General features: G+C 37.5%; 2 protein-coding genes across 5 annotated transcripts in view; both read right to left on the bottom strand.

The window, feature by feature from the left end:
* LOC113686270 (uncharacterized) overlaps nt 1–27,410 on the bottom strand; it is a 65,252-nt gene that overhangs the window by 32,633 nt on the left and 5,209 nt on the right. The window contains exons 10-37 of one of the 4 annotated variants that reach the window (XM_089209388.1): nt 27,006–27,299; nt 25,984–26,280; nt 25,144–25,440; nt 23,909–24,205; nt 22,940–23,236; nt 21,921–22,217; nt 20,840–21,136; nt 19,815–20,111; nt 18,799–18,989; nt 18,460–18,548; nt 18,046–18,159; nt 17,522–17,608; nt 17,157–17,384; nt 16,726–17,010; nt 16,254–16,442; nt 15,729–15,979; nt 15,421–15,517; nt 14,987–15,110; nt 14,478–14,674; nt 14,070–14,195; nt 13,702–13,899; nt 11,871–12,301; nt 4,031–4,296; nt 2,281–2,652; nt 1,832–2,014; nt 1,400–1,572; nt 1,095–1,190; nt 689–886 (exon numbers count right to left, since the gene is read on the bottom strand). In XM_089209388.1, the coding sequence (XP_089065514.1) occupies nt 689–886; nt 1,095–1,190; nt 1,400–1,572; nt 1,832–2,014; nt 2,281–2,652; nt 4,031–4,296; nt 11,871–12,301; nt 13,702–13,899; nt 14,070–14,195; nt 14,478–14,674; nt 14,987–15,110; nt 15,421–15,517; nt 15,729–15,979; nt 16,254–16,442; nt 16,726–17,010; nt 17,157–17,384; nt 17,522–17,608; nt 18,046–18,159; nt 18,460–18,548; nt 18,799–18,989; nt 19,815–20,111; nt 20,840–21,136; nt 21,921–22,217; nt 22,940–23,236; nt 23,909–24,205; nt 25,144–25,440; nt 25,984–26,280; nt 27,006–27,299 (6,268 nt within the window). The remainder of the gene's footprint in view (nt 1–688; nt 887–1,094; nt 1,191–1,399; nt 1,573–1,831; nt 2,015–2,280; nt 2,653–4,030; nt 4,297–11,870; nt 12,302–13,701; nt 13,900–14,069; nt 14,196–14,477; nt 14,675–14,986; nt 15,111–15,420; nt 15,518–15,728; nt 15,980–16,253; nt 16,443–16,725; nt 17,011–17,156; nt 17,385–17,521; nt 17,609–18,045; nt 18,160–18,459; nt 18,549–18,798; nt 18,990–19,814; nt 20,112–20,839; nt 21,137–21,920; nt 22,218–22,939; nt 23,237–23,908; nt 24,206–25,143; nt 25,441–25,983; nt 26,281–27,005; nt 27,300–27,410) is intronic. The other 3 variants (XM_089209389.1, XM_089209390.1, XM_089209391.1) reach the window with 3 other exon arrangements.
* On the bottom strand, nt 8,046–10,724 carry LOC149043312 (uncharacterized). Its single transcript, XM_089209397.1, has one exon. It carries the CDS (start codon nt 10,591–10,593, stop codon nt 9,268–9,270), a length of 1,326 nt encoding a protein of 441 aa, XP_089065523.1. The 5' UTR covers nt 10,594–10,724; the 3' UTR covers nt 8,046–9,267.

The following is a 27,410-nucleotide window of genomic DNA, read 5'->3' as shown; positions in this document are numbered from 1 at the left end:
TTTATACTTGCTGATTTCATATCATTGTAACTAAACACATTTGTTGTTTAGAGTGCTTAATAAAGACTTATTATTATTATTATTTCATTTCATTAATTAGCCACTTAAGATATAATTATATTTATACTGGTTAAGCAGTATGATTGCAGGAGGAGACCTCTAACAAACCACCAGGCTCATGGGGGAGACCACCTTGGTTGTCAATATGTTTGTAACTAAGTTGTGGATGTGTGGTTTGGCTGATTCAGACTCATTTCATAAAGAATTCAATCATCTTTTTTTTTTTAAGTAAATAAGCTCATCAAAGATAGTCATGAACATGCTAAGTGTTCTTTGGACAAAGACTTTAAACAAAAGAATTTAGTACCAGGATGCTGCCTCTTATCATGTTTCAGGGAAAATTGACAGAGCAACTTGAAAGGAATTACTTACACAGGTCCAGACCAGACATTAATTGTACACTAGTAACATAAACGAGATTTAATGTAACTTAATGAGACACAGTATGTAGATTGAAAACACAAACAAACAAGCAAACAAAGCAAAATAAATTTGTGTTCCTACTGATAATATTTCCAATACAGCTAATGAATTACTGGTTAATGCCTTGTATCACCTAGATGTTTGCTCAGTAAATTCTTATTTTTTGATTGCAAATGGGTATAAAAATGTTAAATTGAAACATTACCTCATCTCCCCTAAGGCAGTAATGTCCTTTCCAACAAGCATAAGTACTGTCATGAAGGTCTGGTTTTTCCACTGTGCCTGGAGGACAATGTGTCCCAGCAGGGCAAATTTTGCTACCTATCATTTCTGCCTTGCTTGTTGTTCTGCTGTCACAATAGTGGCCTGCCTCACATTTTGTACATTCAGATGCACCAGGACCCTGGGGTAGAAATATCATTACCACACCAAGTTTAAACAAAGGCTTCATTGCTCAATTAGGCTATCACCTTGAATTTACTCTGTTTAATTACAACACAACAAAGTTTCTACAGTGCATGAAAAACAGACAGTTTAATTCATTGGCAAAAATTTATTACAACTTGCAAGAGTTATGTACAAATGCAGTAAGAACATTGGGTTAATCTTACCGAGTAATTTCCTACTTCACATGCAGTAAGTTCATAATTTGCCAAATTTGGGCAGTAGTATCCAGGAACACACTGTTTGCAACCATCAAGCTGGTTCTGCAGATATGAAGCAAAGAAGTAAAACAGATGAAAGGAGAAGAACCAAAGACTTACAATACTTTTCCAAACAAGACCTTTTCATAAGTTCTTCTATTTTAAAGATGATGTTACGACATCCACAGTAGTATTGATTTACAATTTATTTTAACAAAGCATGAAATATATATATATATATATATATATATAAGATAAGTTTTTTTCGGTACCTTTGCTGATAGAACATCGTTAAATGTGCCTCGTGGGCATTGTTTGGGATTTGTGGTTCCTTGTGGACAGTAGTGACCAGTTATACAAGGAACACAATCTTCTTTTCTTTCCAGACCTGTTCTGTTGTTGTATGTTCCAGCAGGGCAGGGAAATTCTGTACCTCTTTTAGTACCTTGAGAGGGAGTAAAAATCATTTAAAACTTTCAAGAAAAATTGATAACAAGCTATCAATTGTTTTCAGTATGAAAGTTAATGGTGTTGATCAGTATAAACACTTACAATAACTTTAAAAATCTAATGGAACAAACAATTGAATCTCACAGAGTGAAAGTTCTAAATAATTTTGTACTAAAAGACACCATTTAGAATGATGGTAATTAACTAACAGAAAAGCACCATGAGGCAAAAAACATTGATAATGTCTTACATACCTGGTGGACAGTAGTGTCCAGTGAAACATAGATCTGTGGGTTTGGTAGAACCTCTGAGACAGAAATGACCTTTTGGACACACATAACACTCCTCTTGTGACTTCAAGTTGGTAAGGTTTGTCCATGTTCCCTCTTCACATGGGAACTGAGTGGGACTCATGGTGCCAAGGGGACAGTAATGCCCTACAAGGTTAAATTAAAAGTGAAATTTTGTTTGACAGTTGTATTCTTCAAAATATTGATTTCACAGACCATTACCCTGGCTATCAAATAAATAGACAAACTTCAAACTGCAAACTCTCTCACTCAAAAACTCTCGCAGTATCTTTGGTATTGGTAGCAAATATCTACTCTGACTCCATTGCTTCTTTCATTATTTCCAAAATGTGGAAAGATTTCCACTAAGAGAGTTGGCCTATGCACAATTTTAACCTTGTAATACTCCATACCTTTGGCACATTCCTGAGGTGGTTTCTGTATCCCTCCTGTTCCTGCCTCACATGATTGTCTTTCTGGACATTGGGTGCATTCTCTAGCATGAGTCAAGTTGTGATAGTCAGTATAAGTCCCTGCTGGACAGGCATGGATGGTCTCATTTGGAAGTGAGGACCCAGCAGGGCAGTAATAACCTGCATCGCACTTCACAGGTGGCCAAGTTAGCCCAGGCCGGGGGCAGGCCATTCCTGATATACACGAGCGGCACTCTGCTAATGAACCTCTGTTAGACAGGGAATTGAATGTACCCTTGGGGCAGGCAACAGGTTCTCGTGCCCCTGCTAAACAGTAGTAACCTGGTGGGCAATCCTTGCAGTCTAGTTGGCCTATGAAAGTGGAAACATTGAACATTGCTGTGAGTGTTAACATTTCATTTCTTGGCACAATGTTAATACAACAAATTACAATGAATAAAAAACTAATGTAAGAGATCCTTGCAGCTAAGAACACTACTGAAACGAGTAGTTGAAAGTAGGACCTGAAAAAAATTCAGGCCCATACGAGATTTGAACCCATGACCTCTGCGATACCAGTGCAGCGCTCTACCAACTGAGCTAACAAGCCAACTGGGAGCTGGTCAATATGTTGGGTCCAAATATACAATCCAAGTGATGACTAGTGATTTTTAGATATATGAAATAGATATATTTGCACTGCGGTGAAGAAACGAATGTAAGAGATGTTCATATCCTGTACAGGCCTGAATTTTTTTCAGGTCCTACTTTCAACTACTCATTTCAGTAGTGTTCTTAGCTGTGAGGATCTCTTACATTGATTTCATTTCTTCACTGCAGTGCAAATATATGAATTTCATTTATCTAAAAAAAAATAAAAACTATTTATCATATGAACTATGGTGTTCTACAAGGATTTCCAGCCCTGGGAAAAGTTTAACAACACAGTGAAAAAATTGCATATTTATTCATGTGTTTGATATCGCCAATCAGCTGCTGACACATCACTCGCCTTTCACGCCACTCAGTCAGGTTTAATGAACAAACAGCAAAGCCTTCACCATTCTCAATCCGAGGTCATTTGTTGTAATTTTTTTGGATTATGGCTGCTAAAACACTGAAAAATCTGTATCACTTACAGATATTCAAACTTTCCTAGAAGGGGAAGAAAAGTGAAATACGGAAAGAAAAACAGAAAGTTATGTATTCAGTGGCTTTGGTAATGGCATTTCTCACAGCTGAGAATGAAAAGAGACAACTGGAAGATTTACCGCAGGCTGATTCTGGCCATGTACCTGAAAGATTTCTTCTGTCTGTAAAGACCAAGTCAATTAATAACTGAGAATTTTGAAAATTGAAAGTTAGGCCATTGTTTGTTTTTGTAGTGTTTCAATGCATTTTTTCATCTTGAGCCTTGGCACCAATGCACTTTATGATTTTTATTCAGGAATTGTCGATCCCCTTATTTTCATTCATAAATAAAGTCAACCTTTCTTGTTGGTAAAGGGCTATTGTGTTTATATGATAAAGAAAATAATACATGGTTGGTTGTAGATATAAAATTTCCCTTCTCGTGTTCAAATTGACATCTCACTTGTGTGCGTTGCTCAGTTGTGAGCTATCAAGTTAGACACTCAAAGAGAAATTCCATATCTATGCACACCCAGGTATTATTCTCTATTTCTCCTTGAAGAAAAGAAAGAGTGATCTCCTTGAAGAAAAGAAAGAGTGATTATGGCACATTGTTTACCTTGTGCTCCTTGTTCTTCAGTGTAAGTCCCAGCAGAGCACGGGTGAGCATTGGGGTCCCCAGTCTTGTCTAGACAGTAGTGCCCAGCTGGACAGAGTCTGTCAGCATATGCATCACCAGATGGACAGTAATATCCAGGTAAACAATCAACACACTGGTCTTGTCGTTCAAGACCAATTTCCTTGTTGAAGGTGCCTGCTGAACAAGGATGCTCAAATTGTGATTTTGTTCCTTCAGTGCACCAGTGACCAGGGGGACATTTCAACCTGTAGATGTAAAATTTCAAGTCAAAATGCATGGTAATGAAAGCTCTGCCAAACAGACATGAACCTTGACTTCAGGTAGATTAAAAGTCGCTTATTTTCTTACTTCAGTATATTTTAAAGAAGTCACAGCTGAACACTTAAAAAAAAGCTTCAGTAGTTCGGTTGGATTAAAAAATCTTGTTAACGTGGTAACCAGTCAACTCGCCGACGGACCAACTCGCCGACACCAACTCGCCGACGTATAAAATCGAGTAGAGACGTCGGCGAGTTGGTCATCAATCCAATACAACTTATTAGAAGTTAAACATACAGAGAAGTAAACGATATTTAGTAAAAAAAAACACTGGCGAACATTGGTGAACATCAAACAGAAGCTTAAACATCGGTGAACATTGGTGAACATCACCAATGACTATAACGAACGAATTATTGTGCGACAACAACACCGTAAAGACTCATCATGTCAATCGCTCAGATTTTTTAACGAAAACTTGGCTTTCTAGAAAAGATCTTAAGTAAAAAGCATTTCTTTTTATTAGGCAATTACAGAGTAAGGTGTTTGGATTATGGGAGAAATATGAAAATGGTGAAAGAACAGCGGCCCAATTATTGAAATCGATGTCGAGATTAAACGGACCTACAAGAGCAGAGTAATTGCATGATATACATTACTTTCACATGTTCATCTGATCTTTATAATAAATGGAATTTTATCGTTATTATCGTAAATCAAACGTTCTCGATCATGAATAAATCTTTCTTTAAAGTTAAAAGGAAAACATGTGGTTCCGCGTGGTTGCTATGGTGGTCACACAATAACTCGTTCGCGTCTGAAGCTGTTAGAGTCATTGGTGAGGTTTACTTAGCTTTATTCGCCTTAAGATCCTTATAAACTTTGTTGCAAATAAAAAGAATTGCTTTTTACTAAAGATCTTGTCTAGAAAGCCAAGTTTTCGTGAAAAAAACTGAGCGATTGACATGATGAGTTTTTACGGTGTTGTTGTCACACAATAACTCGTTCGCGTCTGAAGCTGTTAGTCATTGGTGAGGTTTACTTCGCTTTATTCGCCTTAAGATCCTTATAAACTTTGTTGCAAATAAAAAGAAACGCTTTTTACTAAAGATCTTGTCTAGAAAGCCAAGTTTTCGTTGAAAAAAACTGAGCGATTGACATGATGAGTCTACGGTGTTGTTGTCACACAATAACTCGTTCGCGTCTGAAGCTGTTAGAGTCGTTGGTGAGGTTTACTTCGCTTTATTCGCCTTAAGATCCTTATAAACTTTGTTGCAAATAAAAAGAAATACTTTTTACCAAAGATCTTGTCTAGAAAGCCAAGTTTTCGTTAAAAAATCTGACCGATTGTCATGATGAGTCTTTACAGTGTTGTTGTCATACAATAACTCGTTCGTGTTTGAAGCTGTTAGAGTCATTGGTGATGTTTACTTTACTTTATTCGCCTTGAGATCCTTATAAACTTCGTTGCAAATAAAAAGAATTGCTTTTTACTAAAGATCTTGACTAGAAAGCCAAGTTTCCTTTAAAATCTGACCGATTGTCATGATGAGTCTTTACGGTTGTTGTCACACAATAACTCGTTCGCGTCTGAAGCTGTTAGGCCTAGTTTATACGTCGCGCTACAGTCGAATTTAATTCAGACGAATTTAATTCCATTAAATTCGTCGTTCCGTCGACATAAATCGTGGCGTGGTTTTATGCGTCGAAATCAATACGGTCGAATTTAATTCCTTCCCAACTGCAGTGTCTCTGGTCAGAGGTGTCATTTTGAAACAAACATGGCGCGGGCTAAAGCTCTGAAAACAATTTTCCTCGAGAAAATTTCCAGGGAAAGACAACGGCGACGTCAATTACGGCGTAATATGGTTACATTGGTGTTAATGAGGAAAAGGTTTCTCGTACGACTTTGTTTGCTGACGTGTCTCCTGTTACAGTTAAGTGAAGATGAAATTAGCGCTCGAAGACCTCGCAGTTGTCGTCGCAGTCATAAAAACACAGGTTGGTGGGAATTGGTCTGGGCGTCCTATGATGAAGGAAGATTTAAGAAAACCTTTCGTGTATCAAGGAATACGTTTAACTTAATTTTGAAGAGTATTCGACCTGATATTGAGAAAGATTTTGTCACAGAGCGGCCCGTTTCTGCCGAATGTAGGCTGGCTATATGTCTTTACAGATTAGGTAGAGGTGACTACCTATACACCATTGCGGAACTGTTTGGCCTTGGTGTGACGACCGTTCACAAAATCATAGAGGAAGTATGTGAAGCGATCATAAGAAACCTTCGGTGCAAGCGCATTTTCCAATCACCAAACAGAATATTATGGAGAAAATGGTGGATATGACAGCGTTTTGGCAATTCCCCTGTTGCTGGGGTGCTGTAGATGGGTGCCACATCCCCATTCAGTGCCCTCCTGGCGGTCTGAAAGCCTGTAAAGAGTATCATAACTTTAAGAACTTTTATTCAATAGTATTGATGGCCATTGTAGATGCACAGGATCGTTTCATCTGGGCAAGTGTTGGTTTTCCAGGAAATTCACACGATTCCATCATTTTCCAGTCCACTGACTTGTGGCACAACATTACTGAAAACAACATCATACCATCAATTTCTCAAGTCATTGAAGGTACAGAGGTTTACCCGATGATTTTGGGCGATTCTGCTTTCCCATTCAGAGTGTGGTTAATGAAACCATATGGTAATGCTAACCTTACACCTGAAGAGGGCTATTTTAACTATCGTCTAAGCCGCGCAAGAATGGTAACTGAGCGAGCCTATGGACAACTGAAGAGCAGGTGGAGAGTTTTGTATCGAAAGCTAGAATGTAGACCAGATTCGGTGAAACTGGCCGCGCTCGCGTGTATTGTACTTCACAACATCTGCATTACCACAAAGGACAGCCTTCCTGCCCAACTGGATTTGTCAATTGATCCTTTCACACAAAAGAAAAGGTCCAGTGAAGAAATACGAGATCTGTTGCAGATGCGCAACTGCCCTAAGAGAAAGGATTCATCTCGCAAAGCTGGAGCAATACGGGAGGCTCTGACCAGGAAAATGTGGCAGGAAAAAGAAGCAAACGAACTGGAAATGTAGACGTGATTAAAACAATTTTTTTGTCATCCATGTTATTTTCAAAGTTCTCCATAGATTGTAACAAATAAATCACTTCACATTTCAGGTAAACTTCATAAAAGCAACAGTGTTTTGTTCCATAAAATAATCAACGCCCCTGTGAAGTTTTTTGTTAGACCTCAAACTCCCGCTAACTCCGGCAACCGTCTTAAACTTTAGCGCGTACTTCAAGAACCTGTTACTTGCCTTCACGCCGGAACGCGAGTTCTACGCTCTTAATCCACGGGGTAGAAATGAATATTTTGTGGAACTGTCTCAATTTCAACTTAGGCATTACATGTACAAGCCCTGAAAATCGGCATTATATGAAAAACTCGCTTACTTCACTATTACATTTCTTTTCAGTACACATAACAGAAAAAGAAACAAATTTGACCAAAGGTACTGAATGTTATGACATTCCTAATAAGTTTGTTGCATTACTTCTCATCAATGCTTTAAGCGACCCATTTTAAATGCAAGTTAGAAAGGCACAGGTCTCGAGTTCATGTTCAAGCAAGCAATGATATTCATTGGATCAAGGAATACCATTAATATATGACATTACGTTGCATCATTCTACATTTTTCAGACATTACATACAGTACCATGAGATAAACACTGTTATGATGAGAATTGCAATACTGTAATTCAGTTGTTATTTCCTTCGTTAAAGAAATGTATTGATTCTTTCACCATATTATTTTCCTTTGTTTTCCAACTTTTGTAATATAATTTCAAACAAATTAACAAAGGGATATAAAAAAATGAACGAAAAGATTCAAAGTGAAACACAACGTTTGAATGATTTGTAAACCATAATGTACATTTCAGTAATACACATTATGATATCCTGTTCCTTTCATGTTTTTGAGGGAACAACTTTGAAAGGGTATTTACACTGTCACCAGATGAGATGTGTTTAGGATCATTTATAGGAAGGGTAGCCTTGAGGAGACAGCAGTACTTGTTTTCCATTGCACAAGTTTTTGTTTTGACTACTCATAACCACAAAGTAAACATTAAACAGAGAATTATTGAGGATCATATCTTGACAACCAAAACTACCTATGGTGGTATCTCAGTGCAAAGAAACTACATGGGAACTCAGGTAATATTATTAATACCTCTGCTGCCAAAAATTAAATAGTTTGGCCTGCACCTGTACATAATTTGCATCCACTTCAGGAACATTGCCAGGTATACCTTGTAAGTTGGCTATCAGCTCATTCAATCAATTATGACAGTTAACGGTACAAAACTTACTGGTCAGACATGATCACCACCTTGTTGATATTTGCTTTAAAATGTGTTCTCAAAGTGCCTTTAACACCCCCCCCCCCTCCCCACCAACTGTTTCCCCCAATTTTTCCCTCAAATAAATATTTGTATTTTTCTCTCAAATATATATTTGTATTTTTCTGAGCAAAATTCCACTGTTTTGTCTTAATTTGCTTAAGACCTGGATTTTTATGGATAACAACAACGACCAACTTGGACCACAAGAAGCATGGCTTCATTCCTGTTTGACATCACAGACTGCTTTCAAAGCATTTTTGCACTGCAAAGCAGTTTGTGATGTCATGAACAAGGAATAGATCCATGCCCCTCACAGCTTGGTTGTGTTTGAGATAAAAACAGACTTAATTTGCAAATTCTATTAAAAAACCAATATTTAAACAAAATGCTACACTTCTTAAACCATCATATCAGTGCAATATTGAGATTTCTGCTGGTGGAAAAAGATTATTTGAGTTATAGGCACTTCAAGACCATAGTGTAGAAGGCTCTTTTTAAAGCAGTTCCAAAATAACTTTAAAATATTAGAGTGCATGCCAAGACCCTTTCAAAATTGATACAACTGCGAAACACCAGATTGTCCTTGTGAAGTCATAGTTGACTGAACGTGATGTAGGAGAGACTGCTCATCATTTTTTGGAGCGGATGACATCAATGGTGTGTACCCAAAGGATGGGGTACTTGGGTGACTGCTGCTAGCTCTGGGATTGGACACAGATTGTTGTCCAAAATCATGGCTTTGATGATGAAAATCATCAGAATAAGAACTGCTATAAGGATGGAAATTACCATGGGGTTGCATGTTTGGATTACTGTTGGGTGTTAGTAGGCCACACATCAACTGGAAGTACCTCATTTCCTGTTCTCTAGACTGCTTCATATCTTCCCTTAAAATTTGCAAAAGTTCTTTGGTGGGATCATTCTCAATAGTACTTTGAAGTAGTTCAACAGCTTTTGCCATCTGCTCAGTTTTAGCTCTTTTAGAGGCAGGTTTCTTTGCCAAGAAACGTTTACCCTTCGATGGGACCTCTCCACTGCTATCCATAAGGCTGGATGAAGTGCTTGCACAGTCTTCATCATCACCATCAACTTCTTGATCATTCTTGCTGGTATCTTGCTTGTCTGCATTTCCAATATGTACAGAGGGTTCACATGCATTTTCTCTTTGACATGAATCTCTAGTTTTAACAAGTACATAAAGAAGGTCAAACCATTTACCATATCCCCGTTCTTCAACAAACCTTTCAATACCTGAAGCAGTTTTCATTGTCATGCAGATCTGCTTACACGTACTAATGCATGACTTAAATTTATTTCTCATTTGTTGCACTTGGAAAGGAAAATCACTCCCGGTGGTCTTATTGTATTCGACGTTCAGCCGTTTCCGCACCATCTCATAAGCTTCAGTGTTGCTTGCTTTCTTAGTATTGCAAAATATCAGTTTCTTGACCAGCTGGTCATCATTAACAATGATATTTACCATATCAGTAATGTGATCTTCTTTCCAAGTCGCTCTCCGCCCAATTCTTTTCTTCCTTTTCCCACATTCAGAACTCACCATTTCACCTTCCTCGATTAAATCTGACTCTTCTTCTTCTTCTTCGCGAATACATGTTGTAAGATCCCTCTGACCCTGGTCTTTGTCATCCACTTCGCTCTGACAATCTTTGACAAGCTTTTCTGTACAAAGAGCACACTTGAGACAATACCCAACACGTTTATTTGGTTGCCAGCCGGTAGCTTCTTCATTAACTTCAGGAATCGAACATTCCGATAGAACACATACACTTTTACCACACGTTATACAAGAATACTTCGTTTGTCTCTCACAATTACTGCAAGAAAATGACAAACTTTTCCTCCAAAGCGCCATAGCTATGAACTACAACGTAAACTCGCGCCGAAATGCCCAAAAGGAATTTCTGCGCATGCGGAATACTTGAAAAGCTCGCCACGGGTCGCTGCGGGCTCGCCAAAATAAATTGAAATACATTAAGAAAATGTATGCATTTCATTCGACGCGAAGCTAGCGCGACGTTAAAATTGAAGACGCTTTATCGATATTTTATCCGTCTTACCAAGACGGATAAAACGTCTAGGACGAATTTAATTTACCAGACGAATTTAATTCGTTTTAGACGTCGCGCTATCGTCGAATTTAATTGCTTGTGGGACCTTGAATTAAATTCGTCTGAATTAAATTCGACCGTAGCGCGACGTATAAACTAGGCCTTAGAGTCGTTGGTGAGGTTTACTTCGCTTTATTCGCCTTAAGATCCTTATAAACTTTGTTGCAAATAAAAAGAAATGCTTTTTACTAAAGATCTCGTCTAGAAAGCCACGTTTTCGTTAAAAAATCTGAGCGATTGACATGATGAGTCTTTACGGTGTTGTTGTCGCACAATAACTCGTTCGCGTCTTAAGCTGTTATAGTCATTGGTGATGTTCACCAATGTTCACCGATGTTTAAGCTTCTGTTTGATGTTCACCAATGTCCAATGTTTTTTTACTAAATATCGTTTAATTTTCTGTATGTTTAGCTTCTCATAAGTTGTATTGGATTGACGACCAACTCGCCGACGTCTCTACTCGATTTTATACGTCGGCGAGTTGGTGTCGGCGAGTTGGTCCGTCGGCGAGTTGACCGTAAACCGTTATCGTATACATAAACCTCACTCTATAAGCTTGTCTTGCTTACAGCCACTTGTAAGCCATTAGGCTAATACTCAACCAGAAATTCTAATAGGTAATTTAGTGTTAACAACTGAGTTGAAAACGTAAATTGATCACCATAAAGGGTTTAAAGGCTGACATATGCATTTCAAGCATTAGCTCTTTGTCAGAGTGATTGGGGATTGCTCTTTACCATGGTCAATTTATGACTTCAACTCAATTGTTAACACTAAATTACCTGATATACTCTCCCACCTGCTGTAGCACCACAGTTTCTTTCTCTAATGTTTTTTTTTTTCCCTTTTCTGGTTGATAAAGGTAATATGTGACTAGCTGGCTGAGGACCTGTTCTTAGGTGGGTTGTTAAAACTCTCCCAGTTATGAAGTAATGGACCTAATTCAGAGGGCTTGTCACAGCTAACAATTATTGGTTAATATAAAGTGAGTAGTCCTGTTAATGTCTTTTGAAACACTAACCTATGGGTGGGATAACCTCTTGTTCCTGCAGGGCAGAAAAAACCTGCAGGACAAGGTGGACAGCCCTCAGCTTCACTTGCTGCACCAGTGATATTACCAAATGTACCAGCTGGACAGTCCACCTCACGAAGGCCATCTGGACAATAATGACCCAATGGACATAAGCCAGATGGAGGTGTGGGAATTGTGTCTGATCCCTTGCAAGCATAACCAGCACTGCATTTGGTGCATATTGTGGCTGACTTGTTGCTGTATTCACCAGCAGGACATGGCATTGGAACTGAGTCTTTCTTGTTAGCCTCACAGAAATGACCAGCTGGGCACTCTATACAGCTGGTTGCTAAACCCAAACTGTATGATCCATCTACACATGGAATGGGTGAGGATGTGATATTTGGACAAAAATATCCAGCTGGGCATCGAGTGCAAACCTAGGGGGAAAGTAATAACAGTTAAAAAAATTTTCTCATGAGTTACTTTGTGCTGTGAAATGTTTGAAGTTTATTTAAAACTTGGCCATAAGAATATGAATGAAGACAATTAAACTTAAATAAAATGCAAATTCAAACATTTATAAACCTTCATCTACTTCATTTAAATGTCTATTATACATATGGGTGATAAATCAATTCCAAATTTTCCTCCTCACAAAATTTAACATTCAATGCTCTTTTATTCATAGAATGGATGCCCATCCTGGTAACCAATGACCACCACCATGGAATACTGCTTTCACACATCTATCTTACTTGTGTGATATTTCAAATCAATATGAATGCTGCCAATATTATTGTAAAGTTTTGTTTATTATTTGTAAAAGTCTAGCAGTTCAAAAGCTTATGATAAAAGAGATTCCTTCTTCATTACACCCTCATAGTAGTAGTAGTGCATGGTAGTAGTAGACTTTATATCAGTCTGGTTAGAGAAAGCAAAAAATAAGTAGCATCATGCAATTCTTATACCATCTGTTACACAAAACATCAACTTTTTACACTGATATATCAATCAATTACTTACTGTTAATCTGAAGCAATTCTAAATTTAGAACCAATCAAAACAATGTATGTTGGAGTGCACCTTTGCTTCTTAAATTTGTTATTACTATTATAATAGTATTTAATTGTTTTGATTTAGAGTTAAAGCATGGCTTAAACTTCTATGTTTAGATGCAGCTTATACTCACACCAGATTTGGCAGAAGGATATGAGCTACCATTTAATTCTCTGCCCCTCTGTTAGCAAAAGATAAAGTTGCATTTATAAAGCATCAGTCTACTTTGAAGCTGGTTAATGATGAATTGTGATAAATTTATGCAGATTGTTTATTTTGGAACACAATTTGCACCAGAAAATTATTTCTGAAATATCTTATTTTTATTTATTTATTATTAACTTTGCCATACAACAACAATCTAAAAAAAACAAAATGAAAGAAAAAAAATGACAAATAATGGTAGGGACACCACAACAGCGTTGCCAATTACAGCAGGCTCTTAAAGGGGTACCAAAAATACAGCAACTCTCTCCAGTGGTAGGATGAAAGTAAATGAAATTATATATATACTTTAAATCCTTAAGAAAGGGAAATGAATTTATGTATCATTGAAAGAAAGAGTAGTTTTACAACTGTACCATCAAGAACTTGAGGAATTTTATGGCTAACTAACATTAAAAAGATGAAAATTTGTTTGCACAAGCAATAATTCCACATTTATATCACCTTTATCCATCTTTATTTTAGTAGCAAATTTGTTTTGCCACAGAATTTGTGCCCCATAAGTAAAATTATTGCTCAAGGAATTTATCTGAAACTATTTGATTCATAAACAAACCTGTTCCCGCCCAAGAGTGTAATAACCTGCAGAGCATTGGACTTTAAAGTCATCTGTTTTGGATGGACAGGCATATCCAGGAGGACACTCAGTACAGTTTTGTTGTCCTCCCTTACTGTATGTTCCATCAGGACACTCTATCTCCTTACTCTCTGTGGTGCTTGGACATTTATATCCTGGAGGGCACCATGTACATGACTACAAAATACAGGTTTGACAACATTTAGCAAAAGAGGAAATATGGTAAAGGTAGCTTCCCTGCAAATTTCAGACTACTTAAAATAAATAGTGTATTATAAGACATAATTGGAAAAGTAATGGTAACAAAGCCCTGTGCAACAACAGAATAATAGAGAATGACAACATACTGTTTGTGATCCAACTGAATATGTGCCTGGCAGACATGTAATAGTTTGATTTGTGTCTGTTCTTTGACAAGCCTGGCCAGCAGGACAAGGGATGCAGTCTATCTGTCTGCCAATTGAATAAGTGCCCTTGAGTGAAAGAAAAGCAAGAAGAAATCACTGTGACTGGCACAAATTCTCCTTCAATCTAGCTGATAGATAAAGTTAATTAAAGTTAATTGTAGGCAATAAAGTTAATTTAATTGTAGGCAATTGCTAGCTGTAGGTAATTAAGTAGTGATACACTTTACAAATTTGAAATCTCTTGAGATTCTGAAATGGTCATCAGCTACCAACAAAGAACTTTTCTGTACTGCTACAGGTTCAGTGGTGCAAAATGAAATAAATCATGGATACTCGGTTAAAACGTACTGGTAAGCATTTAACATTTCCTGTTCCATCTTTATTCGGGCACATCCATCCACTGGGACATGGGGTACATTGCTCCTGATAACCCCAAGAATATGTTCCATCCTCACAGTTGATTTGCGTTGAGTTATTGGTGAATGGACAAAACTTTCCTACTGGGCAGACAGTACAAAACTGGTCGTTTCCATCAGAATATGATCCTAAACAAAAAGGTAGCAATGTTAAATTAAGTTGAGCTCACATGTGAACCAATAAATACTGTGGCTAACTTGTATGACATAAAATTTACAAGTTGATAGTCCAATGTCTTTAGCTGAAATCATTCTGAAATACTTATTGACAAATATGCCTCCTGACATTCTACCACATAACACCCAAATCAAACATTAACTGCAATATTCAGAAAGAGTTCAGCCATTTTGCCAATATAATATTTTGATATCATACAAGAGTCCCTTGGAGTACTATTGAGTGCACAATAATTTCTAGGGAAAAAAAATCAAAGAACAAACCTGGCTGGCATTGTCTTGTTGGTTTTTGTGAGGTTGAAGGACACTCCATACCTGCTGGACAGTCAGTACAAGACAGGCTGCCAGCAAGACTGTACTGTCCAGGAAGACACTCAATGGGGTATGTCTGAGTAAAGAAAACATTCAATTCTCACCAACACTGAGCAATTTTTAGTACAGAATGTATTTGTTAAAGGATAACCTAATGCAATCAACTACTATGGAGCAAAGAATTTAACTCAGGCATGTCTGAGGGCATGAACACCACATGAACACCACTTGGAATTTGATTTGGTGCAAGATCTCTCTGCACCAACCTTTGCACAAGATTATTATTTTAAATTATTAGTATTTGGACATTAACTGGTAACAGAATGAATTCCAGTGTAGTGTTGTTCTAACACAGAAAATTCATTGTTTAATCTATGAAAACTTACATTGGTTGTTGGACACTTGTGACCAGCCGGACATTCCAAACATCGCACTGACTTGCCAATGCTGTAAGTTCCATTCATACAAGCTGTTGCATTTGACCTAAAATACACATTTGAAACAAATTCAGAGATATATCTTTCAACACCTTCCCTTTTTTCCATCAAAATCTACTCCTTCTTTCAATCAATGTACAAACTAGTTCTACCAAGATTGTTTTACACCTTGAAGAAATACTTGCTTATCTCCTTATTCTTATTGGTAATGTACTGCACTGTTCAGTAAGACCCACACCTAAATGCTAGTTACTCACTCTGGGTTTGGACACTTAAATCCAGCAGGACAGTCACTACAAATTTCCTTTCCACTCTCTCCAAATGTTGTGGTGCCAAGTGAACACCGAACAGCCCTCTGCTTGGTGGATGGGCACATGTATCCAATTGGACATACTGTACAGTTTGCATGTCCTCGCAAGGAGAACTCTCCATTGGAACATGGAGAGGGAGTGGAACTTGGAAATGGGCAGCTATAACCAGCAGGGCAATGTTTGCAGGATGTTGCACCCTAAATGCATATTGAATTCTTAGTTGAACACAAGGCAAAAAGAACACACTCGTGATCATGGTTTCCATTTCTTTACAGAACCAACAAGACCATTAAAACAACAACACACTCAGATAAGGACTCTACTGAGCTACAGTGTAGGACATCTTTTATCCAAATCCATTGCTGTAGGGCATCTTGTTTCAGCATGTGCCCTATTCAGTACTTTATTCTTACCAGTGCACTTAGGCACAGAAGAGCCAAAGAAATGGTTCTTAGACTAAGAGCTACTAACCTTTTGGCTGTAGGTACCAACAGGACAGTGTTTTGGTGCCTGAGCAGGATCAGTACATGCCTGTCCAGCCTCACACTCTGTACACAATGCATTTCCTTGAAGTGAGTAGTAACCTGGCATACAAGGCACTGGAGGCTGAGTCACATTGGTACAGTTGTAGCCAGCAGGACATGGAGCACATCGTGGGATCTGTGATGTACAATCAGATAAACAACTTATACAGCAAAACAACATTGCAAAATACACTATAGTCACACATGCCCTTCTTAGCACCTAAAACACAAGTATTTAAGTGTTGCAAGAGAATTGCATAACTGATCCTTAGTCTCTTGTTGTACCCTAAATCAAACCCCAACCATTTATTTTGTGAGTGTTGAAAGACGTGTAGGAGCCAAAAACCCAGCGATATGTTGGATGAGCTTTTTGTTCCTGTCTTGGCTTTTAAAAATTTTAACAGCCTAAGTGATGATACCTCTCCACCGTTGTTCCAGTATTCTGAAGAGGTGCATGCTACTGGAGTCTGGCTGGGATCGTTACATGAGTGTCCTGCAGGACAAGGAGAACAAAATGATGCCCCTGTGTTAGAATAGGTTCCAAGTGGACATGCATGACAAATGCCAACTCCAGGTGGACTATATGTTCCTCGATGACACTCTGTTGGAGATATTGGATCAGAACCATTTATACATGACCGTCCTGCTGGGCAGATAAGGCAAGAAGATGCTCCACCAAGGCTGTATCTACCATCTGGACATTTCTGTTGGGACACCCAGAAAATATTTCAGCTAACAAATAACAAATATCATGATATGAGCTTTGCTTAGTACTTCAAAAGTTGGTCTTATTTAAGAAATGACAAACAGTTTTTGGCCCCCTTACAACATAGTTGAGAAACATACTTACAGTACATGTTACTTGTCCAGATATACTGTATTCTCCAGCAGAGCATGGAACTGGTGAGTTGGATGGATTTAGGCAGGAATGTCCGGCATCACACACTTTGCAGCTAACTGCTCCTGTTTCATCAGAGTAGGTACCATCAGGACAGGGTTGAGGAACATTTGTAGGAGATGGACAATAATGGCCAACATTACATGGAATACAGTGAGAGCCATTACTGTAGGTTCCAACCTAGGAAAAAAAATTAAAATTGTCATCTAAGTGAGGATCTACAGCAGTTGAAGAGAAAACTTTCCCATTTGTATATGTAGCTCTGCAAACAAATAGCCTTGTGAATCAAAACAGAAATTAAAACTTTCGACACTCACACTGCATGTGACTGGTGGGAGTGCAGGATCTGAACAGATTTCCCCAGCTGGGCATGTAAGACATTCTGTAGAGGCCTCTGGGGAATACTGCAATAAAATCAGCAGTAATAAGCATTGTATTCCACTAGCTGTGTGAAAAAAACCACTAGTAACAGGCACAATACTGCTGGACATCACCAACTTTTACCACCTGTGCACCCTGCTACAAGATTTCATGTTATACTAAAAAATCATTTGTCCTTCTTACAACCTTTCCATCTGTATTCTAATTGTTTTTTTTAATGATTGTAGGAATGGTGTTATTTAGTTTACAATAAAGATAGGGCTGTGGTGATCAGCCTGACAGAGGTACTGACAGTGGTGTGTGAAAATTCTTCTCACCAACATATCAGTGGTGGTGCTATTAAAAACAATGGCATTGATAATGATGAAGAGAAGTCCAAAAGATGGAGGACCAAAATAATGATGATCACTACAGCAAAAAGAGCATGAAAGTAACCACTCAAATAAAACATTGTACATACCTGGCCAAAAACACATTGAACTGGTGAGCTGTCTCTCAGGGGACAGCGGCTTCCAGCAGGACACACCTCACAAGTTGACTGCCCTGTTGTTTCAGAATAGTATCCTGGTGCACACTGTAAGAACAAACACAAAATTAAATTTTTCTCAGCTCAAGGTGATACAGTTAATAAATCAGCTGCTCAAGGACACTTAATTTTTTTAAAAAGAGATAAAAGCAAACATTAATTTGGGTAACAACACATCACTTCAGAAAAAAACCTGTGGGCTCCGAGCTAAAAGTCACTGATAGACAATGTACAACATTTCATTCTAGCCAAATGATTTGAGTGTAAGATTACAGGGCAGTTTTTTAATACATTGCAAATATCGTATGTAACTATGCTTATTCAATTACAAGCCTCGTTTTTATTTACCTGAGTACAGGCTGTTTGACCCCTTACTGCACTAAAATAACCAGCAGGGCACTCTGTTGGAGACAGAGTAGGGTCTGGGCACTTGTGACCTGTTAAGAAAGTCAAAGGTGGATCAATTTTTTTTTTGGACAAATCAAACTGTAAGAACAGTTTATCTTAATTTATAAGTGAAAGATCTACCAGTAATGATAAAAGTCCAAATCAGTAAGTAAAGTGAAAATTCAGATAAGAACATCAAAAAAATCAGAGCTAGTGGTCTAACCTGCACTACCACCTGATTTACTCATAAATACTAAAACTAAATACCAACAAATTATTTATTTAAAAAAAACTTGATACCTCTTTCACATTCCTCACAGCTCTCGGATTTAGTTTCATTTGCATAAAATCCAGAAGGACAAGGTTGTGGACTGGCAGTGATCAAAAGAGGACAATAAAATCCTACAGGACATACATGACATGACATGCTTGCTTCAGAAGCATAATATCCTCTTCCACATGGCACAGGGGCCTCACTCTTAACAGTGCACCTGATGAAAGTATTAAGGATTAAGTCATATAATGATTACATATTACAATTGTACACACTGCTAATATGCAGATGAACTTGTTACTGGTAAACAAACAAAAGTAAGTTACGGTAGCAAGTAAAATGTTAATTAAAAACATAGAATTAAACTTATTTGGGTTTAAATCCTCTGTGAGTCTTTATCTTCTATCCAGGTGTTTGGCAAGAATAGTAAATGCTTGAATACTTTGAAGAGACACATTAAAAAACATATACTATAAAACACATAATACTGTACTAGTACTAAGTACAAAGTATCTAAAGTATAACAAGGACAAACATTTAGAGACAAAAATCTCCAGCATTCTCCTGCACCAACCAGATGAATGAATGAATGAATAAACAATAGGAACCTTGTATAAATGAGCTGTTGAAAAAATATGATGATATAGCCAGCAGGTGATTCTATTGACTACAGGATGAAACTGATTGGTGTAGAGATCACAGTGATAAACCCTTAAAAAATCTACCAATATCATCTGATGATATGAATGCAGTAAGTAATCAACACATTTACTGGTATCTAGCTAGCACTGAGGAGTCAAAATGTAAAGAAGAACATTTACAAATGCATGGATGAAGGATTCTTAGACCAGATTGTAGCTTCATCTTTGTACCAACTGGCCATCTCTATCATAAGAATGAAGAATAGGTGAAGATGCCAGTGGAAAGTTAGGTGGTATCTGTCAACTGTAGATGTTGGTTGTATCCCATGAATGAATGATCAGATCAATGCATGGATTGATGCATGGATTGATGCATGGATTGATTGTTGCAATAACCTCACCTATGACCCTCTGGACACAAAATACAGTATTGCGCACCAGTTGTGTTACTGTATGTTCCATTAGCACATTCTTCTGGTGCTTCCATTCCAACACTTGGACAATAGAAGCCACCTGGACACACTTTACAATCACTCAGACTTTCAGCATCTGAGTAAGTTCCATTAGAGCATAGAAAATATGTAGAAAGTCTTTTGGTTGGACATGAAGCTCCTTTGGGACAAGGTTGACATTCAATGCTCCCTGCTGCAGCATATGAACCAGCTGAACATTCAACAGGGGCTGTTTTATTAGGACAACTAAAACCCCAAAGATGAACATTATGAGGAAACATAAAAAGAAAAGAGTATGCCTAATCACCACAGTATTACTGATTAAATGTATAACTAATGACTGTATACATTACAGATTAAAAATTCAATTTTAAGTAAGTTTCACCTTCAATTTAATTCAGGCACTTGGGCAAGAATAACAAATGTTTGAAGAAACATATTGAAAACAAGTCACTGTACTGCTACTTGTATTGAGTGCTGAGCATGAAGCATCTTAAGAGGGACAGATTTTAGAAGATAGAAATCTCCTACAGGTCGCAGTACCAATCAGATAAATGAATGAATGAAAGCATGAATGATGTCAACCTCATATGAATGAACTGTTGGGAAACAAAGTCAGCATGTTCTTGCATTGAATAGTTGATATGATTGACCTCTGTATCAATCACATTGATAAACTGCTAAAAAAATCTGCCAATATCATGAAATGATATGATTGTAGTATGTAGCCAACACAGAGAAGTTGAAATGCAAAGAAGAACAAACAAATGCATGGATGAAGGATTCTTAGACCAGATTGTAGCTTCATCTTTGTACCAACTGGCCATCTCTATCATAAGAATGAAGAATAGGTGAATATGCCAGTGGAAAGTTAGGTGGTATCTGTCAACTGAAGATGTTGGTTGTATCCCATGAATGAATGACCAGATCAATGCATGGATTGATGCATGGATTGATTATTGCAATAACCTCACCTATGACCCTCTGGACACAAAATACAGTATTGCACACCAGTTGTGTAGCTGTATGTTCCATTAGCACATTCTTCTGGTGCTTCCATTCCAACACTTGGACAATAAAAGCCAGCTGGACACACTTTACAATCACTCAGACTTTCAGCATCTGAGTAAGTCCCATTAGGGCATAGAAAATATGTAGAAAGTCCTTTAGTTGGACATGAAGCTCCTTTGGGACAAGGTTGACATTCAATGCTCCCTGCTATAGCATATGAACCAGTTGAACACTCCACAGGAGCTGTTTTATTTGGACAACTAAAATCACAAGGAAAAACATTCAAAAATAGAATCGAATGAAGGGAGGATGTTGCTTTATAACTACAGTATTACAGATTTATGCATAACAACAACTATTAACATGACAACTAAAAATTCAATTTTAAAAGTCAGTTTCACCTTCTATCCAGGTGTTTGGGTGAGCACAACAATTGCTATTAAAGTTTGGAGAGACATATTTACTTATAAAAACATATGACTGTACAATTAATAGAACTGAGTATTTAGCATCTTAACAGGGACAAACTTTTAAAAAGACAAATCTCAACCAAATCCTGCTACCAACCAGATGAATGAATGAATGATGTAAAAGTTGTATAAATGATCCGTTGAAAATATCTGATGATATAGCCCACAGGTGATTCCGTTGACTAGAGGATAAAATTCATAGGTGTAGAGATCACACTGATGAACTGTTAAAAAATTTGCCAATATTATCAGATGATATGAATGCAGTATGTAATCAACACATTTACTGGTATCCAACGCTAAGAAGTCAATGTAGCCAACACAGAGGAGTTGAAATGTAAAGAAGAAAAAACAAATGCATGGATGAAGGATTCTTTGACCAGATTGTAGCTTCATCTGTGTACCAATTGGCTATCTTTATCATAAGAGTGAAGAATAGATGAAGACACCAATGGAAAGTTAGGTAGTATTAGTCAACTGTAGGTGTTGGTTGTATTCCATGAATAAGTGACCACATCAATGCATGGATCAACGCATGGATCGACGCATGGATTGATTGTTGCAATAACCTCACCTATGACCCTCTGGACACAAAATACAATATTGTGCACCAGTTGCATAACTGTATGTTCCATTAGCACATTCTTCTGGTGCTTCCATTCCAACACTTGGACAATAGAAGCCAGCTGGACACACTTTACAATCACTCAGACTTTCAGCATCTGAGAAGGTTCCATTAGAGCATAAAAAATAAGTAGAGAGCCCATTGGTTGGACATGAAGCTCCTTTGGGACAAGGTTGACATTTAATGCTTGCTGCTGCAGCATATGAACCAGCTGAACATTCCACAAGAGCTGTTTTATCTGGACAACTAAAACCCCCAGAAAAAGGCACAAAGAGAAAAATAGAAGAAAAAAAAAGTGTTTGGCTGATAACCTGAGTATTACAGATATAATGTATAGCCATAAACTAAAATATATTACCAATCAAAAAATTATTTACAAAGTCAGTACAGATTGAATATATAACCAATATGTAAACTATTATAAATAACACCTGAATGTGCAAATTCAGATTCACCTCTTAACCAGGTTTTCTGGCAAGAATAACAAATTTTGAGATATTTACAAACATTGCTACTAAATCCTGCTACCAACCATATCAATAAATGAAAACATGAATGATATGAACATTTCAAAATGAACTGTTGAAAAATCTGATGACACAGCCAGCATATCCTTGTATTGTGTAAGAATATGATTTAATGGTGTAGAAATCATACTAAGAAACTCACAGAAAAAAATAACAATATCAACAGATAATATAAATGCAGTATGCAGTCATCACATTTACTGGAATACAGCACAGAAAAGTCAAAATGTAAAGAAGAACAAACAAATGCATGGATGAAGGATTCTTAGAGCAGATGGTAACTTCATCTGTTACCAACTGGATATCTTTATCATAAGAATGAAGAATAGATGAAGATGCCAGTGGAAAGTTAGGTGGTATTAGTCAACTGTAGATGTTGCTTGTATCCCATGAATGAGTGACCAGATCAATGCATGGATTGATAAATTGCAATAGCCTCACCTATGACCCTCTGGACACAAAATACAATATCGAGCACCAGTTGTGTTACTGTATGTTCCATTAGCACATTCTTCTGGTGCTTCCATTCCAACACTTGGACACTGGAAGCCAGCTGGACACACTTTACAATCACTCAGACTTTCAGCATCTGAGTAAGTCCCATTAGAGCATAGAAAATATGTAGAAAGTCCTTTAGTTGGACATGAAGCTCCTTTAGGACAAGGTTGACATTCAGTGCTCCCTGCTGCAGTATATGAACCAGCTGAACATTCCACAGGAGCTGTTTTATTCAGACAACTAAAATCACAAGGAATAAACATTAAGAAATAGAATCGAATAAAATGTGGAGTTTGGCTTATAACCACAGCACTACAGATGCATAACCACAGCACTACAGATGCATAACCAAAAGCTATAAATTTGCAAATGAAAATGTGTTTAATTTTAAAGTGAGTTTCTAAGTGAAGCTGATGGTTTACACTGATCCTTTTCATAAAAGATACAAAAACCAAATCACATCACAAACAAAACTTTCCAATTATGTTATTAACAGACTAGTGAATAACTGAGTGTCATAACTTTATTCTGAAGCAACAACAAGTGCATCCATGGAAGAAACTGTATTCTTTTATAAAAACATGTTCTCTATCTCTTTCCTAATTGTTGACAATAACTAACATGCTTCTTTCGAATATCCCAAATGAGAAGATGCCCCATATGGATGACAAAAAACATATCTGACTCTCCAGCATGCATGAATATTTACTATGACTGAGAATTATATATGAAAGGTAGGGTCACTTAAAAGTATTCTGGTGTCCAATCAAAACATGTATACATATATTCTAAATGTTACATACATGACCATGATCAGTTTGGTAAAAGTTAAAATTTGCCTAATCTCAATGCTACATACATTGATTTTTTTTTTTTTTAAAAGAGAAATCTTGTGTATAAACAAACCCTCACCTATGACCCTCTGGACACAAAATACAATATCGAGCACCAGTTGTGTTACTGTATGTTCCATTCGCACATTCTTCTGGTGCTTCCATTCCAACACTTGGACACTGGAAGCCAGCTGGACACACTTTACAATCACTCAGACTTTCAGCATCTGAGTAAGTTCCATTTGAACATAGTACATATGTAGAAAGTCCTTTGGTTGGACATGAAGCTCCTTTGGGACATGGTTGACATTCAATGCTCCCTGATGCAGCATATGAACCAGCTGAACATTCCACAGGAGCTGTTTTATTTGGGCAACTGAAATGGCCAGGTTTTGGAGTTATAATGAAGTTGTTCAAACACATGTATCTGTGAACTCAGCCAACAAGTGCCAGTAGTGCTTCACTGATGTAGTTAAAAAAGTATTAAAGTGACATGCTCCTAAGTGAAGATGCTCTGTGGGAACCGAAGTGTCTATAAATATTTTGTATGTGGTTAGTGAAACGGCTCAGGTGATGTCATATACTTGGAGAAAGAAAATAAGTGATAGTGTGCTGAGGTTATAAAAACAAGTGGAGTGTTCCACACTCAAAGATGTGAGGTGTCAGCTAAAGAATGCATGACAACAAGTTGGAGAGATTTGAGAATACAAGAGGAGTTAAAAGTATTAACATATATCCAAATAAGTAGAGCCGTTTTCTGTGAAACGATGCAATGCATTGTACAAGTGTGTTGATCTTCTCAAACAGACTGGTGCCTCTGAGTGAACAGTGCTCCCTATGCTAATTTGAGTGTTAAGTGAACTTAATCAACAAGGTTATTCAAGCTTACGTTTAGTGGAATATCACAGTACTCACAATATGTAACAACTACATTTTTGGGTAGTTCTTGGTCATTAAATTGTGTTATAATCCTCTGTTTTAGAATAAGTTAAACAACAACAAAATTTTAGGGTTACTCATTATTTTATCATCCTTCTAAACAATGTCAATTAATTGTTCTAATAATAGTAATAATAAACATAAGCAAAAGACACTCTCTTGTGATCCATAATGATACATGTATCAAGTGCTCTGACATTAACAATAACAATAGAAATAATAATAATGATGATGATGATGATGATGCTGATGATGATGATGAGAAAAATAATGACGATGATGAGGACGACAATGACAACGAATCATAAGTTGATAATGTCTTGATGTGGATCAATCACATGAAAAGAAGTGCTCATTAAAGGCCCAACAGCTCACCTGTGACCCTCTGGACACAAAATACAATATCGAGCACCAGTTGTGTTACTGTATGTTCCATCAGCACATTCTTCTGGTGCTTCCATTCCAACACTTGGACACTGGAAGCCAGCTGGACACACTTTACAATCACTCAGACTGTCAGCATCTGAGTAAGTTCCATTTGAACATAGCACATATGTAGAAAGTCCTTTAGTTGGACATGAAGCTCCTTTGGGACAAGGTTGACATTTAATGCTCCCTGCTGCAGCATACAAACCAGCTAAACATTCCTCTGGAGCTGTTTTATTTGGGCAACTGAAATGGCCAGGTATTGAGATTTGTCATAAAATTGTTAAAAAAAATCCATCTGTGAATTTAGTCAACACTTGGAAGTGGTGCTTCATTGGTGAAATTAGATGTTTAGTGAGGTGAGAGGTTTCTTGGTCATGATCTTCTGTGCCAACACAAAGAATTTGCATGTGGTTCTTTGGTAGAGGTACATCAGAGATGGTGCCCTGAACTTTACAAAACCATGAGTGCATCTAACTGCTCAATGTTAAAAGCCAACCAAAGAATATAGAAAACTGGATTGATTATTGGAAGATTAGTTAAAGGTAACAACCTTATCATAAAGACCAACAAGAATGATGCTAATTAATAACACAGTGGTATGCATTGGTGCTGGTGTGATGAACTCCACATACTGACATATGTCTCCAAGTGAAAGGTGTATTGTTGTTTTCTGTTCTGAAAAGGTGGCATCTGTGAACTGTATGTGTTGATTGCACCATGAATATGTATGAATGACCAGATCAATGCATGGATAAATGCATGGATTGACTATTGCATTAACCTTACCTATGACCCTCTGGACACAAAATACAATATCGAGCACCAGTTGTGTTACTGTATGTTCCATTAGCACATTCTTCTGGTGCTTCCATTCCAACACTTGGACACTGGAAGCCAGCTGGACACTGTTTACAATCACTCAGACTTTCAGCATTTGAATAAGTTCCATTTGTACATAGTACATATGTAGAAAGTCCTTTGGTTGGACATGAAGCTCTTTTGGGACAAGGTTGACATTCAATGCTCCCTGTTGCAGCATACGAACCAGCTGAACATTCCACAGGAGCTGTTTTATTTGGGCAACTGAAATGGCCAGGTTTTTGAGTAATAATGAAGTTGTTCAAACACATGTATTTGTGAACTCAGCCAACAAGTGCCAGTAAAGCTTCACTGATGTAGTTAAAAAAGTATTAAAGTGACATGCTCCTAGATGAAGATGCTCTGTGCAAGCTGAAGTGTCTTTAAATAACTTGTATGAGGTTAGTTAACAGCTCAGGTGATGATATATTTTGAGGAAGAAAACAAGTGATAGTGTACTAAAGTTATAAAAACATCTGTGGTGCATTCCACAGCCTTTAAAGTGGTGCTTATTACAGATCTGCATGAGAATTCCAACAAGCCACGATAACAATTTACCATTACATGAAGGATGAGGTGCAGTTTTACAATGACTTTAATTAATTGTGCCTACAGCAGGTTCTCTAGAGCAATATTAGGATGCTGCAACAGTTATAAGATGCTGTGCTTTAACACACTAACATAATACGACACAAGTTGCATTTATAAGTTTCTAAACTACTTTGAGTATCATCACACTGTAATGATTAATTAATCAATTATTATAACTAGTATGCTCCTACATTGTACAAATAAAATGAAACAAATTTTTCTAGTTCAAGTCATTTTCCGTGTTCCTTTTGAAAAGTAAGAGAGGATGCTAATTTTCATTTGCACCTCATGACAGCTAAGAAGCCCTTCATTTGAACTAGCTCCACAGAAACTAAAAGAAGTAACCCCAACCTTCTTACCTGTATCCTGCTGGACAAATGGTACACTGAGTAGAGCCAGTGAGGCTAAAGGTTCCATTTTCACAAGGGACTGGCGAGACAGCAGGATTTAGGCACTTGAATCCTTCTGGACATTGGCTACATGTATCCTGTCCTTCTGAATCTGCATATGTTCCATTACGGCAAGGAACATGAGTGGATAGTTGAGCTGAAGGGCAATGTGATCCAGCTGGACACCGAGAGCAAACAAGACTCCCACTTGGTGCATATGTCTTTGCCTCACATGGAATAGGGTCTGAGCCCTTTTTGGGACACCTGGGGCATGAATGAAAAAGCATATTGAAAATGAATGCTTACTTTAATGCACAAACATTATGCGGCATTCATCTATTCACAACTTTAGTGAAGAAAAACCAGTGCGGACCA

Source organism: Pocillopora damicornis, chromosome 6, assembly GCF_964200805.1.
Source record: "Pocillopora damicornis chromosome 6, jaPocDami1.2, whole genome shotgun sequence".
NCBI lineage: Eukaryota > Metazoa > Cnidaria > Anthozoa > Scleractinia > Pocilloporidae > Pocillopora > Pocillopora damicornis.
The sequence above is the reverse complement of the archived record's forward strand: the minus strand, read 5'-3'. Positions and strand labels throughout refer to the sequence as shown.

Excerpts from the sequence above, each read along its gene's own strand:
- LOC149043312 (XM_089209397.1), bottom strand. The coding sequence starts at position 10,593 with ATGGCGCTTTGGAGGAAAAGTTTGTCATTTTCTTGCAGTAATTGTGAG.